Source organism: Rhododendron vialii, chromosome 4a (assembly GCF_030253575.1).
Source record: "Rhododendron vialii isolate Sample 1 chromosome 4a, ASM3025357v1".
Taxonomy (NCBI): Eukaryota; Viridiplantae; Streptophyta; class Magnoliopsida; order Ericales; family Ericaceae; genus Rhododendron; species Rhododendron vialii.
Window position 1 is genome coordinate 16,278,919 of NC_080560.1, and position 12,859 is coordinate 16,291,777.

At 37.8% G+C, this 12,859-nt stretch overlaps 1 protein-coding gene across 2 annotated transcripts; it reads left to right on the forward strand.

Annotated features, from left to right (window-relative positions):
• The first annotated feature begins 322 nt into the window (after positions 1 to 322).
• LOC131323139 (condensin-1 complex subunit CAP-D2) lies at positions 323 to 12,608 on the forward strand. Of its 2 annotated transcripts, none has more exons than XM_058354784.1 (17): positions 323 to 594; positions 704 to 1,029; positions 2,402 to 2,562; positions 2,656 to 3,823; positions 3,987 to 4,181; positions 5,769 to 6,431; positions 6,550 to 6,726; positions 7,277 to 7,344; positions 7,432 to 7,654; positions 7,737 to 7,836; positions 7,944 to 8,059; positions 8,144 to 8,201; positions 9,198 to 9,349; positions 9,448 to 9,646; positions 10,076 to 10,246; positions 10,403 to 10,499; positions 12,224 to 12,608. In XM_058354784.1, exons 1-17 carry the CDS (start codon positions 462 to 464, stop codon positions 12,225 to 12,227), a joined length of 4,011 nt encoding a protein of 1,336 aa, XP_058210767.1. In that variant the 5' UTR covers positions 323 to 461; the 3' UTR covers positions 12,228 to 12,608. The 2 variants fall into 2 exon arrangements, with proteins under 2 accessions (XP_058210767.1, XP_058210768.1); XM_058354785.1 differs by having other exon boundaries at positions 704 to 1,015; positions 2,400 to 2,562.
• Positions 12,609 to 12,859: the final 251 nt, after the last annotated feature.

Sequence of the window (12,859 nt, forward strand, 5' to 3'; positions counted from 1 at the left end):
CAATCCGTTTGAACCGGTACAAAATCATGTCATTCTGATCATATTATTCTAAAGTGTCATAGTTAAATTTTGTCTCTAAAGCTTTCATAATCGAGTTTCTGCTCTATAGGATCCTAAATGGAAAAAAAAATTGCCGGCTGTCCTTGCAAAGCTGAGAAAAACTGAGTTGTTTACTTTTAATTGGTTGGGCGGACCCTCCCGTGTACACGGAGGGTCCGTGTAAAATTTATTCTCTTTGTTGAAAGACTTTTTTCGAGAGCCTTTTTAAAATTTAAACTATTGATTATTGAGATTGACGGTCGAGAAGGCCAATTGCAGAGAGAAGCTGAATCCAAATGTAAATACAGAAAAATGATCCACATCCATTTTCCCGCCTGTTCATTTCACTTCGATTTCGAAATCAAAGCACAGAAAACTCTTCACCCATCTCTTCACTTCTCTCTCTCTTTCTCTCTCTCTCCATGGCTCCACCCTTCATCTTCCCCCCAACCCTCCACGCCCTCGAAGCCGACCACGACGACGGCCGCCTCTCCACCCAGAACCCCACCGATGTCTCCTCCCTCCGCCCCTCCCAACTCGAAGACTTCGTCAAAGGTACACTGCTACTCTCTCCTCCTCTCCACTCCCCCAATTTCCCCTAAATTCACAACAACAAAAAAAACCCTAATTCCCCACTTTGTCCTCTTTCACTCAAAAAATACAGGCCTCTCGTTCGACCTTTCGGACAAAGAGCTCTTCTGCATCGAAGAGCAAGACGTGTTCGACCGCGCCTACTCGGTCGTCAAGGGCTTTGCTGCTCTCCCTCCCGCTTGTAAATTCAATCTCGTCGAGAGCCTCCGGTCGAACCTCAGTGTCCTTCTCCCGAACGTTGATTCGCTATCGAGGAATTCTCGGGCTTTGGAGGAGGAGGAGGCCCCGGTTGTTGATCGAGTCGCTTCGCACAGAAATACGTTCAAAATCTACACATTTTTTCTTATCCATGTTGTGCTTATTGAGGAGTCTAACATTAGTTCCAATAATAGTTCCAAGGTAGTCTGTTCTTCGGGTTCAATTCCTCAATACCGAAATTCCTTTGTACCGGTGCATTTTTGGCTGTTGGATCGCATAAAAGTTTTAAAACATTAAATATTCTCATACAATCTAACGACCCAAAATACATTGGGTACACCAATTTATCGGTAGAGAGGACTTGAGGTGCTGTTTTTCAGGTGCTTTGGATTGTGAGAAAGGAAGAGAAAAGAAAAGATTGTGGCTTCTCACTCGTTTCACCTTTTAGTGAGAAAAAAAATGGACCAAGAAAAATCTTTTGTGCTTTGTTCTTTATCTTTCAAACGTTTGTATTTTCCTTTCATTTCTTTTCCCACCGTATCCTCACAATCCAAAGAAGCTATATGGTTTTGTGCACATGTATTTGCTAGTATTTGTTGCCGTTGTTTGGTTATTTTTTTGTAGGAATTTAATGACATGGATGGTTAATGGTTAACTAGAATGAAGCTGGAAGAGAATACTCATTTCTTTAGAATGCTCATTGGGATGTTTGGTTCAATTATAAATGATGTAATGGTCATTAGACTCATTACGAATGAAATCACCATTCACTAGTTTAGGTGAATGACGATTCTCATGGGAGGCCAAGGAATGGCGTGTAGTCCAAGTGCATTGCATGTCTGTTAATCCAAGTGCATTGCATGCGTAGATGGAATTTGAATTGACTATAGATATCTCTTTTATGATATTAGGTGGCGGCAACTAGTCAGAAGAAACAAGGATATATCTAAGCAGTCGTACTGTACCCGTGTGACATACTTATCCTCCTCGTGTAGTCCTAGATACGTGTATAACGTATCTGACACCTTCCAATCTAACCTTAATTTGCAACATAATTTTTTATATTTTTGATGTATTGGTACTTGATACTCTAGGTCCCATATCCAAACTTCCATATATGTGAAATAATGGAACCTCTTTCATAGTATTAGGTCTATAGTCTTCCAATACTTTCCTTACTCTTTTGAATTATGTACGTATAAAACGTAGTGGTCTTGACTCCTGAAGTTATTCCTATCATCTAAAGAATTAGAAATTTCATGGTTTAGTTGCATTCTTGAGATCGATTGTAATAAAATGGTAAAAATTTAATAATGTTATAGTTGTTTGAGTAGCCCATTTTTATATATTTCATACTATCGCATTCTAGTTGATTCTCTGATCATGACGTGCTGTATCCTATATGCATCTCATGCTTCTTAAGCTAAAATGCTTGTTGCCAATGTTTGACGGTTTTGGTATAAATTTATGAGGCTAATGCTGGGTTTCTTCTACATTTGTTTGAGTTGAGTTCGTTCCTGTATGTGCATAGCTGAAATTTGCCTGATTTTTGATGAGTTGTTTATGATCTTAGGTGGTGGCAAGTAGTCGGAAGAAACCGCTCACAAATTCATGGAATTGGGAATCCCAAAGGGGTCGAATACTAAACTTGATTGCCAATTCGTTAGAGATCAACCTATCCTTGCTCTTTGGATCATCAGACCCGGATGAAAATTATCTGTCTTTCATTGTCAAGTGAGTTGTTTTCATGCACTTCCATTAAGTTCGGATCATCTGTTATCTTTCAACTCGCATTGTAACTCAACTTTTCTCATTGGTTTCTTGTAGAAATGCTTTCTCAATGTTTGAGAATGGGAGTCTGCTAAAAGACTCAGAAACAAAAGAGGGTTTGTGTCGTATAATTGGGACTTGTGCCACCAAATATCACTATACAGCACAATCATGTGCTTCAATTTTGCACCTCATTCACAAATACGACTTTGTGATCACCCACTTGGCTGATGCGGTTGCCGGGGCTGAGAAAAAGTATGCTGATGGAAGCCTGGCCATCTCCCTTATCAGAGAAATTGGAAGGGCTAACCCGAAAGACTATGTGAAGGACACTGTTGGGGCTGAAAACATTGGGCGTTTTCTGGTGGAGCTTGCCGATAGGCTGCCAAAGTTGCTCTCAGCTAATATTGGTATTTTGGTCCCACACTTCGGTGGGGAATCATATAAGATAAGGAATGCTCTTGTTGGGGTATTAGGGAAGTTGGTTGGAAAGGCTTTCAAGGATGTTGAGGGTGAAGTGAGTTCCAAATGCATTCGTCTTCGAACTAAGCAAGCAATGTTGGAAATTTTGGTCGAACGGTGCCGAGATGTTTCGGCTTACACCAGGAGTCGTGTTCTTCAAGTCTGGGCCGAACTATGTGAAGAACATTCCATATCCATTGGGTTGTGGAATGAGGTTGCAGCAGTGGCTGCTGGAAGGTTAGAGGACAAGAGTGCAATTGTTAGAAAATTTGCATTAAATTTACTGATAATGATGTTGCAGCATAATCCTTTCGGTCCACAACTTAGAATAGCTTCTTTTGAAGCAACATTGGAGCAGTACAAGAAGAAGTTAAGCGATCTTGAACCAAATGCTACTTCAGAGAGTGTTTTGGATGGAGTTACATCAGATAATGATACTTCAAATGGAGATGGCGAGGTTGATAATGCAGATGCTGAAGTGGTGTCCAAGGAGCAGCATGAGAGTTTAGCTGATAGCTGCTTGCCTCAGGAGGATAGTTCGGTTCCAGATCTTGGGAATCTGGAGCAGACTAGGACCTTGGTTGCTTCGCTGGAGTCAGGCTTGAAATTTTCAAAATGTGTATCTGCCACTATGCCAACTCTAGTTCAACTGATGGCTTCGTCTTCAGCAACTGACGTTGAAAATACCATTCTCCTATTAATGAGGTGCAAGCAGTTCCAAATTGATGGGTCAGAAGCCTGCCTCCGCAAAATGTTGCCTCTGGTAAGACGTTACTTCTAATTGTATGTTAGGAGTTCAAAAGCTAGTCAACATTCTACCATGCAAGTGATTTTGTCTTTCCTCCATGTTGTTTGCTTACTTTTGAATCTTAGGAGATGTTTCATCCCATGAAAGGTGAGTTATGCATATTTGTTTCTGCCAACAGGTATTTTCACAAGACAAATCGATTTATGAAGCTGTGGAGGATGCATTCATCACGATATATGTTGTAAGGAAGAGCCCCACAGAAACTGCAAAAAATCTTTTATATCTTGCTATAGATTCCAACATTGGGGATCTTGCAGCTCTGGAGTTTATAGTGGGTGCATTGGTATCCAAAGGTGATATAACCACAAGCATGGTATGTCTCGTTTCTCGTCATTGAATAATCTCTCACAATTTGTGAGTTAGTTTAAAGTGTATAGTTGAGCAAATTCAGATCAGGAAAAGAATTCCTTTTTTTCCAAATTATCATGCTGCTGCATGCTTGGGGCCTAATTAGCCCAGCTCTTGCCAAGATAGCGCACGGTTGCAAAAGAACTGAGATGAACCAAATTTTGATTCTTTGAGTTGGCTAGAAGTACTTAGGGTCTGGGCCAAGCTTGAGTTGATTTGAGTTTGTGATAGGTTTTCCTGGGTAGAAAAACAAGAGGGCAAACCCTGGATCTATGCTACAACTGATATATGGCTCAACTTAACAGAACAGAAATTTAAAGAAACAAATAAAAACAAAAACAAATATTAGATGTGAGTAATGAAGACAACAAGGAAGGGATGAACTACACCATACTGAAATACTTTCATCTTCTTTGACGAGAGATGAACTAGAGAGAAGGTAGAGTTTGAATTCCTGATACAAGATGAGATGATGTCTCGTGAATTGATCCATGGGCTCCTTTAAGTTGTCAAGTTGTATGCTAAACTCAATCTCAATTCGTCTCTTAAATTTACTTTCTGCTGGGCTCGATCTTTTGCAACCCTAGAAAAGACTGCAGTATCTTGAAACCTTTTTTCCTTTCTCAGGATCCAGGTGCAATAAGTTACAGAAAGAAACCAACCCCACACTTTCATCAGACCTCTCCATTTTGGGTGAAGATAGGATCTGATGAACATGAAATGAAGAAAAACCTTTGATTGCAGAGAAAATGGTTCAGAAGTAACGTAATAATGAAAAAATGCTTACCTCTATTACGCATGCTTCAGGAATGATTGTCAACAATAAAGTTCTTTGCGGAGAATATTACCTTGAAATATTTGAGGAGAATGATGGTTCTTGTTTTACTGCGGTTAAACTTTATTCATTTTGAAATCAACAAAACTTGGCTGAGCTACAGCCATGGAAAAAATTGTTTGTTACTTTATGCAAATAAATAAGACACCAATATTACTCCTGTAGTTAGCTTTAGTACATCCTGCCATAGTGCCATTGATAAGGAGTGGAGCAGGCTGTATACTGTGGTAGTTGTAGAAAATGGACGTATGTGACGCTTATCAATTTTTTGGAGACATAAGGATAAGAAAGCACTTAACAGAGAAAAATCACAAGAAAAAACATGCTGTTAAGCTTGCCTGTTGTAGACATTATACAAGGGTTTTAGACGTATTTAGTGGAGATCATGTTCAGAAAAATGAATTTGGATTGGGTGAATGCATTACATAATTGAAGGTTTTCCGGAAACCCACAATTGTAGTTGCGGTGCTTGTGAGAACTGCTGATGAGAAGGTTGGACTGTTATGAATCCCAGTTTGATGTGGGAACATTTGTCTGCCCTTGGGTTGCCCTCTGCCCTCTACTTAGAATGGAGCTGCATGCTATTTTTCTTTATATCTCAACTGTCATTTCAGCTTTTTATGAATATCATATGTTAGTCCTTGATTTCTGTCTTTTCTTTCTTTGTTTTACTTTTTCCCATGATCTCATGGGTAAAATCCCTTTTTGTTTATGCAGATATCCGCATTATGGGATTTCTTTTGCTTCAATATTAGTGGAACCACTGCAGAGCAAAGCCGGGGTGCTCTATCTGTTTTGTGCATGGCAGCAAAATCATCTACTGCGGTTCTTGGTTCCCACTTACAGGACATCATAGATATTGGGTTTGGTCGTTGGGCAAAAGTGGACCCTTTGCTTGCTAGAACAGCATGCCTTGCACTTCAGAGATTGTCTGAAGAGGACAAGAAAAAACTATTATCAAGCAATGGCAGCCGGGTTTTTGGTATTTTAGAAAGTTTAATAACTGGCTTCTGGCTTCCACAGAACATATGGTATGCTGCTGCCGATAAAGCAATAGCAGCAATATATGCAATCCATCCAACACCTGAAACCTTAGCCGCTGATTTGGTGAAGAAATCTCTTACTTCTGTATTTAATTGTTCTGGTGGAGATGAGTTGCAAAATGACATTTCCAGTGGTAACACCAATTTCCTTACCACAGTACAAGTCACAAATCTTAGTAGATATCTATTTGTTACGAGCCAAGTTGCCATGTACCAATTGCTATATATTGAAACTTGTGTGCGGAAGATTCAAAAAGAGAGAGCAAAGAAACAAAAATCGGATTCTGAGGGCCAGAATGTTCAAAACAGTTGCACAATGTCTGTTGATTCCCCAAAGGTGAGATATGCTTTCAACAATACTTTAATAGAGATAGCATAGGGCTTTTATATTTTTTGCCTTTTCATTCAGTGAGTATTATTTCTTGCTTTAATATACATCCCTTTGGGTTTCGAAGGACAATGGCATCAATGCTGAGTTAGGTGTTGCAGCCTCTGAAGATACAATGCTTGATACCCTGTCAGAAAGAACAGAGAAAGAAATTGTTTCTGGTGGTTCCACTGGGAGGAACTTGATTGGACATTGCGCATATTTCTTGTCGAAACTTTGCAGAAATTTTAGTTTGATGCAGAAGGTGATTGCTTCAGTTCCTTCTCTATCTTCTTTATGTATCTAAAGTGTCTTTTGGATATCTTTTGTACCTGAAAATAATTCCAAAACAGGTAATAATTTCGTGTGAATTGAACCTTCAACACCCACGCTGAGTAATCCATTCAGAAACCGGCTAGAATCAGTAGGAATAACAAAGCCTACTCAAAGAAATCAATAATAAGTCTACCAGTTTGTTGTTTGGAATGCTAAGTGAATGGAAAAACAAAATTTTGATTAGGTACCTTGCTAGATATGATAGATTGAGCCCTTATTGTATCTCGATTCTTGTATATTGTGAGATGATTGGCCTGAGCTTATAAATGATGATTGTGAAATAACACGTGTATATGTCATAAACCTATTTCGCTTGTTAGCAAAAATCAGGCGAGAAACACTTGTTTAGATTTTGTTTATCAGAATGTGTTATTACTTAATTATATCGCCTTTATAGTACTGTCCGATGAACAACTGTATTTGTTTGTTGTCCAAATTTATTGACGAACTATTTAGCGTGATCCTTTTATTTGCTCTAGTATCCTGAGCTACAGGCACCTGGAATGCTAGCTCTGTGTCGGTTCATGATTATAGATGCAGAATTTTGGTAAGATCTGTCTCTGTTTATAGACTTCTTGGTGTGTCCGCACCTGTGTGTAGCAGTAACGACAGCTAACAGTCAATTGGTTTCCAGTGAAGCAAATCTCCAGCTTCTCTTCACTGTCGTGGAAAGCGCTCCATCAGAAACTGTTCGTTCCAATTGCACGTTCGCTCTTGGAGATCTAGCAGTTCGTTTTCCTAATCTGGTGGAACCATGGACAGAGAATGTATATGCTCGTCTACGGGATGCTTCTGTTTCTGTTAGGAAGAATGCTGTATTGGTTCTTTCTCATCTAATTTTAAATGACATGATGAAGGTTAAGCTCGCTTATCACTCCTCAATCTTTGTCATTTTTTTTCTTGATTGTTAAAGGTCAGATTATTACAATTTGTTAATAGGTGAAAGGATACATAAATGAAATGGCAATGCGCCTAGAAGACGAAGAAGAAAGGATCTCGAATCTAGCCAAACTTTTCTTTCATGAGTTGTCAAAGAAAGGTACATTAGCTCCCTTCTTGCTTACTATGTTCTTGATACTATTATGTGATGTGTATCTGTATTGGTTCGCATGAAATGGTCCTTAACTTGCTTTTGCATTCCTACAGGACACAACCCTGTATATAATTTACTACCTGATATTCTTGGCAAGTTATCCAATGAGAACTTGAAGAGAGAGTCTTTCTGCAACATTATGCAGTTTTTAATTGGTTCCATCAAGCGGGTATTTGAATTTTTCCTTAATCTTAGTGATAAGCTTCTATTCTTAGGTGCGATTGTACATTAATTTCTTTCGAATGTTCTTTAGGACAAACAAATGGAAGCTCTAGTCGAGAAGCTTTGCAATAGATTCTGTGGGGTTACAGGTATGAATATTTTAGAATGTTAGTATGTTACAATTATCTTCCATTGCTGAATTCTGCTCCCCTTGGTGTTGTGTCATCATTTAGCATAGTTGTATACTACGATCATAGGTAATATTAGATCAAGCATCATATCTTCAGTCTACGTTTTTGTGTTGAACAACTATATACTTGGAGCAAATCTAGTATAATCGACTGCAGTGTCACAAATTGGCAGAACAGCATCAAAAGAATTACACATGCATCATTCTCTATGAAATCCTCGCTTCATGATTTGTCTAGACAAATGTCAGATGTCAATTGAGGCAGATCACACTTGACAATTGCAGCTATGCCTCCTATGTACTATGAAATAGTACGAATCCATGTGCTGCCTAAAAAGCTTTGGATTGCAGGTACTTGCCCCATCATAATTTGGTCTGTCCAAGTATGACCCTGTTAGGGCAACGACAGCTCTCCTGAGTATATCATAATTCTTATTAGATGCTTTATGGAAATGTTTCTTAGTGATTGAAAAACTAGCAACGTTTCAATCAGCTTGCTGCCTTGCACGTAGATCAAAATTCCAGTCTATGATGCAGGCTTGGCAACTTTTTTTCCCGTGGAAAGTATCGAAGGGTTTAAATCAATTATTGAGATGAGGTTGTAAGTCTCCTGTAGTCAAGATACATATTTATTAAGGAGAAAAAGATCGTTTTAAGTTTTGAAGTGGAGAGGCTTCTGCACATTTTGCAATTACAAGGACAACAGGGGGTTCTATCCTGTTGAGCTGCTTCATCATTTAGACACATATTTGATATAAAACATAGCTACAGAAAGTTGCTCTTACATACGTGTTTTATGTTCCTCATAGATCTGCATTTCTTCTCTGCCCCTCTAATATTTTCTTTACTTTTGTTATACATATAAGTGGGTTACATACTCTTAGTTGTTTTCCGGTTTCAGTTGTGAAGAATAGAAAGAAAGTTCTTGATCACTGTGGGTTGTTTTTTGGTTCAGATGTTAGGCAATGGGAATACATTTCTTATTGCCTTTCTCAGCTGGCATTCACTGAAAAGGGTATGAAGAAGCTGATGGAGTCATTTAAATCATATGAACATATCCTGTCTGAGGATTCTGTGATGGATAATTTCAGGAATATTGTTAACAAGGTATTTAATTATTTTGTGCTTTGGCATTCACTGAGGTTAGTTATATGTTCGTTTCAATGCTTTGACACACTCTATTATTTCATGTCATCTTATGTCAGACAAAGAAGTTTGCCAAACCAGAACTGAAATCATGTATTGACGAGTTTGAGGAGAAACTTGTTAAGTTTCACTTGGAGAAGAAGGAACAAGAACGTACTGCCCAAAATGCGCAAACTCATCAACAAAAACTTAGTAGCTTAGAAAGTTTTGTGGTCGTTAAAAATGGAGAGGAAAGTGCAGAATCTGAAATTTCTCAAGGTCGGTGCACAAAATCCATCTTTTAATCATCATTTGAGCATTTTTTTTCCTGTTATTCATTTTCAATGTAGAATAAGGCATATATTGCATAGTGACTTGCGCAACTCCAAGATTTAAGCTTCTCTCTAGCCCTAGGTGAATTGTTCCAAATGAAATAGTCTCTTGGGGGATCCCATAGATCATTTATCATGTGGCCTTACAGGAGGCCTTAACATCTGGAATTTGTTAAAGAACGGATAACAAGCTTAATCGCACGAGACTGTAAATTTAGTCACGGATGGGATGTGGCTATGCCCAAAGGGAAACTGAATTTGCAGGTCTTTCTGCAAAGTTTGTTGAAGGTTACAGGATGTTTTTGTCCCATAAACTTGTATAGAGATTGCATTTCATGCATTTAATATTCTGCTGCTGTATCGGCTTTACTTGAAGATGAAGCAGATTCTGAAGTCACTGATCCATTAATGGAAGGGGCAGCCCAGTCATCGAGTGATGTATCAAAGTCCAAAGTTGAGTTGGATGAACATTCTCAGGCTTCCAGTGTGGTGACAGAATCGGAGACATTTCAGGAGGAAGTTCAATCCCCTACAATACATCCACGAGGTAGATTAAGCTCTTAGGTCCTTTCTTTGTACAAGTAGGCATTTTGTTGCCTGTATTGAATCTCCTACCATTCATCTAAGAAGACACTTCTATAACATAAATATACTTGTTTGTTGCTGTATATGTGAATCTCCAGTGATGCTTTTCCTTTTGTAGGAACCTCTAAATCATCAAAAGCCAAGAAATCCAGCATGAAAGTTCAAACGGGTGATACTTCGGCCTCTGCTAGAAGAACTATTAAGTCAAAACAAAGGTGAAATTTTCTTGCCTCCTATATGTACTATTTTAGCCGTTTAAATTAACATTTGTGGCCATTCTGGATGCGCTTGAAGTCTTTGTGTTTCCCTCGAAAAGAATCTTTTACTCAAGGCATCAGCTCTTATCAGTTCAGAAGTTATACTTGCACAGATATTTTGACGTGGAACAATTTTTTTTGTAGAAACGTGTTAAAAGACTTTATTTTTACATGATTTTCTTTAGATGCGTCCAGTGCCAGGCTTCAAGGGTGAAGGCTGGACCCGTATCACAAAGCGTTGCCATATGCTAAAGATTTTCTTAAAGCAAGTTTGAGCTTACCATAAGGTGGCTTGGAATAATCTTCTTAATTGTGTTTAGTTTACTGAATTTGTCATAATGAAATGGTGAGATTGGAATCTACAAGCCGTTGGCCGACTCCTCTGCCTTCGATGCAGTGGAACCCACATAAACAGTTGACCCTTGTAAAAAAAACCAAGAGGTTGATAAATTTTAATGTAGGGTGAATATAATTGCACTCATTGCTAGGGCTGGCTCCGACATTTGGGTTGCCCGAGCTCAGCTCCAAACTTGGTTGCTCGCTTATTATTAAATACTAAAAATTAAAATATATATATAAGTAAAAAAATACAAAATTAAGGTTATATTGTGCTTTTAGTTTAAATTACATCAAAAAAATAAAAAAAATCCCGGGTTATAGTGCTTTATGATTAGCACAATCCGATTTTTTGTTTTTGTTTTTTAAAAAATATCTTCTTATTAAGCAAATTCTTCAAATCAAACTACAAGAAAATTGACCTATATTGACATGCAAAAATTGTCATTAAACTATAATATTAGTTACAAAAAAAAAATTATCGTCACTAAAATATCATTACTAAAAAATTATTTAGTGACAAACATAAATTTTTTACTATAGTCTTAGGCTCTGTGTGGACTTGTAAAAAGAAGTGGAAAATTTTTAAAAATTTCCTTTCCTTGTTTGGTTTTTAAAGAAAAAGAGGAAAATTTTTAAATCTCAATTCAACTTTCTTCCAGGTTTTCTCTAATTTTCTTCTCAATTATTTCTATCCTTTCCCAAGGTTCGAAACAAAACTTTAGTTTCAGTTAGAAGGTTAAAAAAATTCCCATTGTTCGCAGCAAAAGTTGAACCTGTATTCAAAGCCTTTTAAGCATGTGGGAGTCGAACCTCATAAAGCAAAAAGAGAAAATCGCTTCTTGCGAGAGTCGAACCTATGTCTATTAGTTCCCAGCACATGCTGATGACCAACAGCACTGACGATTCCTTTCTGGAATGTCTTTGTCAAACAATATACTCCTTCTGTTCCTAAATAAGTGTTCGGCGTGCAAATATAAGCCTTTAAAAAGTTGCATTTGTATTGTTAAAAAAATTAATTTTTTTTAACAAATCAATATATAGCAATGAATTCTATTAGATTGTGAAAAAAATTTAAATTTTTTAATGAAAAACATGCATCTTTTGTAAGTTTTAGATTTGCTTGTCAGACACTTATTTAGGAACGGAAAGAGTATAAAATATATACTATAAACAAAAAAAATTTGGTTGCCCTAGTGCGGGGGTTGCCCAAGCCCAAGGGCTTGCAGGGCTTACTGGCCAGCCCTGCTCGTTTGGTTTCGGAGGGAGTTTGTTCCTCTGCAACAACAATTGTTAACATTGGTGTTAAGGATTTTGACCTTAATTTTTTTTTTTTTGTGATGCAGGTAGAAGTGGGGTCTAATGTTACCAAATTGATTTTGGCTTTGTTTCTCTCTCTAAGCAAAGGACGAAGCATCCTCTGTCGAGTTGAGTTGTATGCAAGTTGTCTGTTGTTAGGAAAATGGCTTTTTTTTCCTCCCCTTTTTCTTGTTCCTTTCTTTTTACTCCTTTTCTTTAGGTCTTGCATTATTACGTGCATAAATCTATTGAAAGGATGCGGATCAAAAAAAAAAAAAAAATCTATTGAAAGGATGAATACTTACGTAGTATGGCTGATTGGGATGAATATTTAATTCATCCATGCGTAGTGACAGTTGCATTGTACATGACAGGTTATTACTAACATTGAGAATTCTGTCAGTTGTGACTTTTGAACACATGAACGGATCAGATAACCATTGTACTGTAAATATTATCTTAAGGTTGGCTCTAGTTTAGGCCAGTTTAGGATTCTCTCCGGTCCCTTTAATGGACTAGACTGTTACTTCACAAACATTGGATAAGTACCCACTTTTGGCGAGATAAATCTGTTTTGAAGCTACATTAAACAATATCCGATTAACATGAATTTTAAGTGTAATGTTTTTTACAAGGTTTAAAATATATCATGATCTCGATCATCAAAATAGACCTGGGAATGA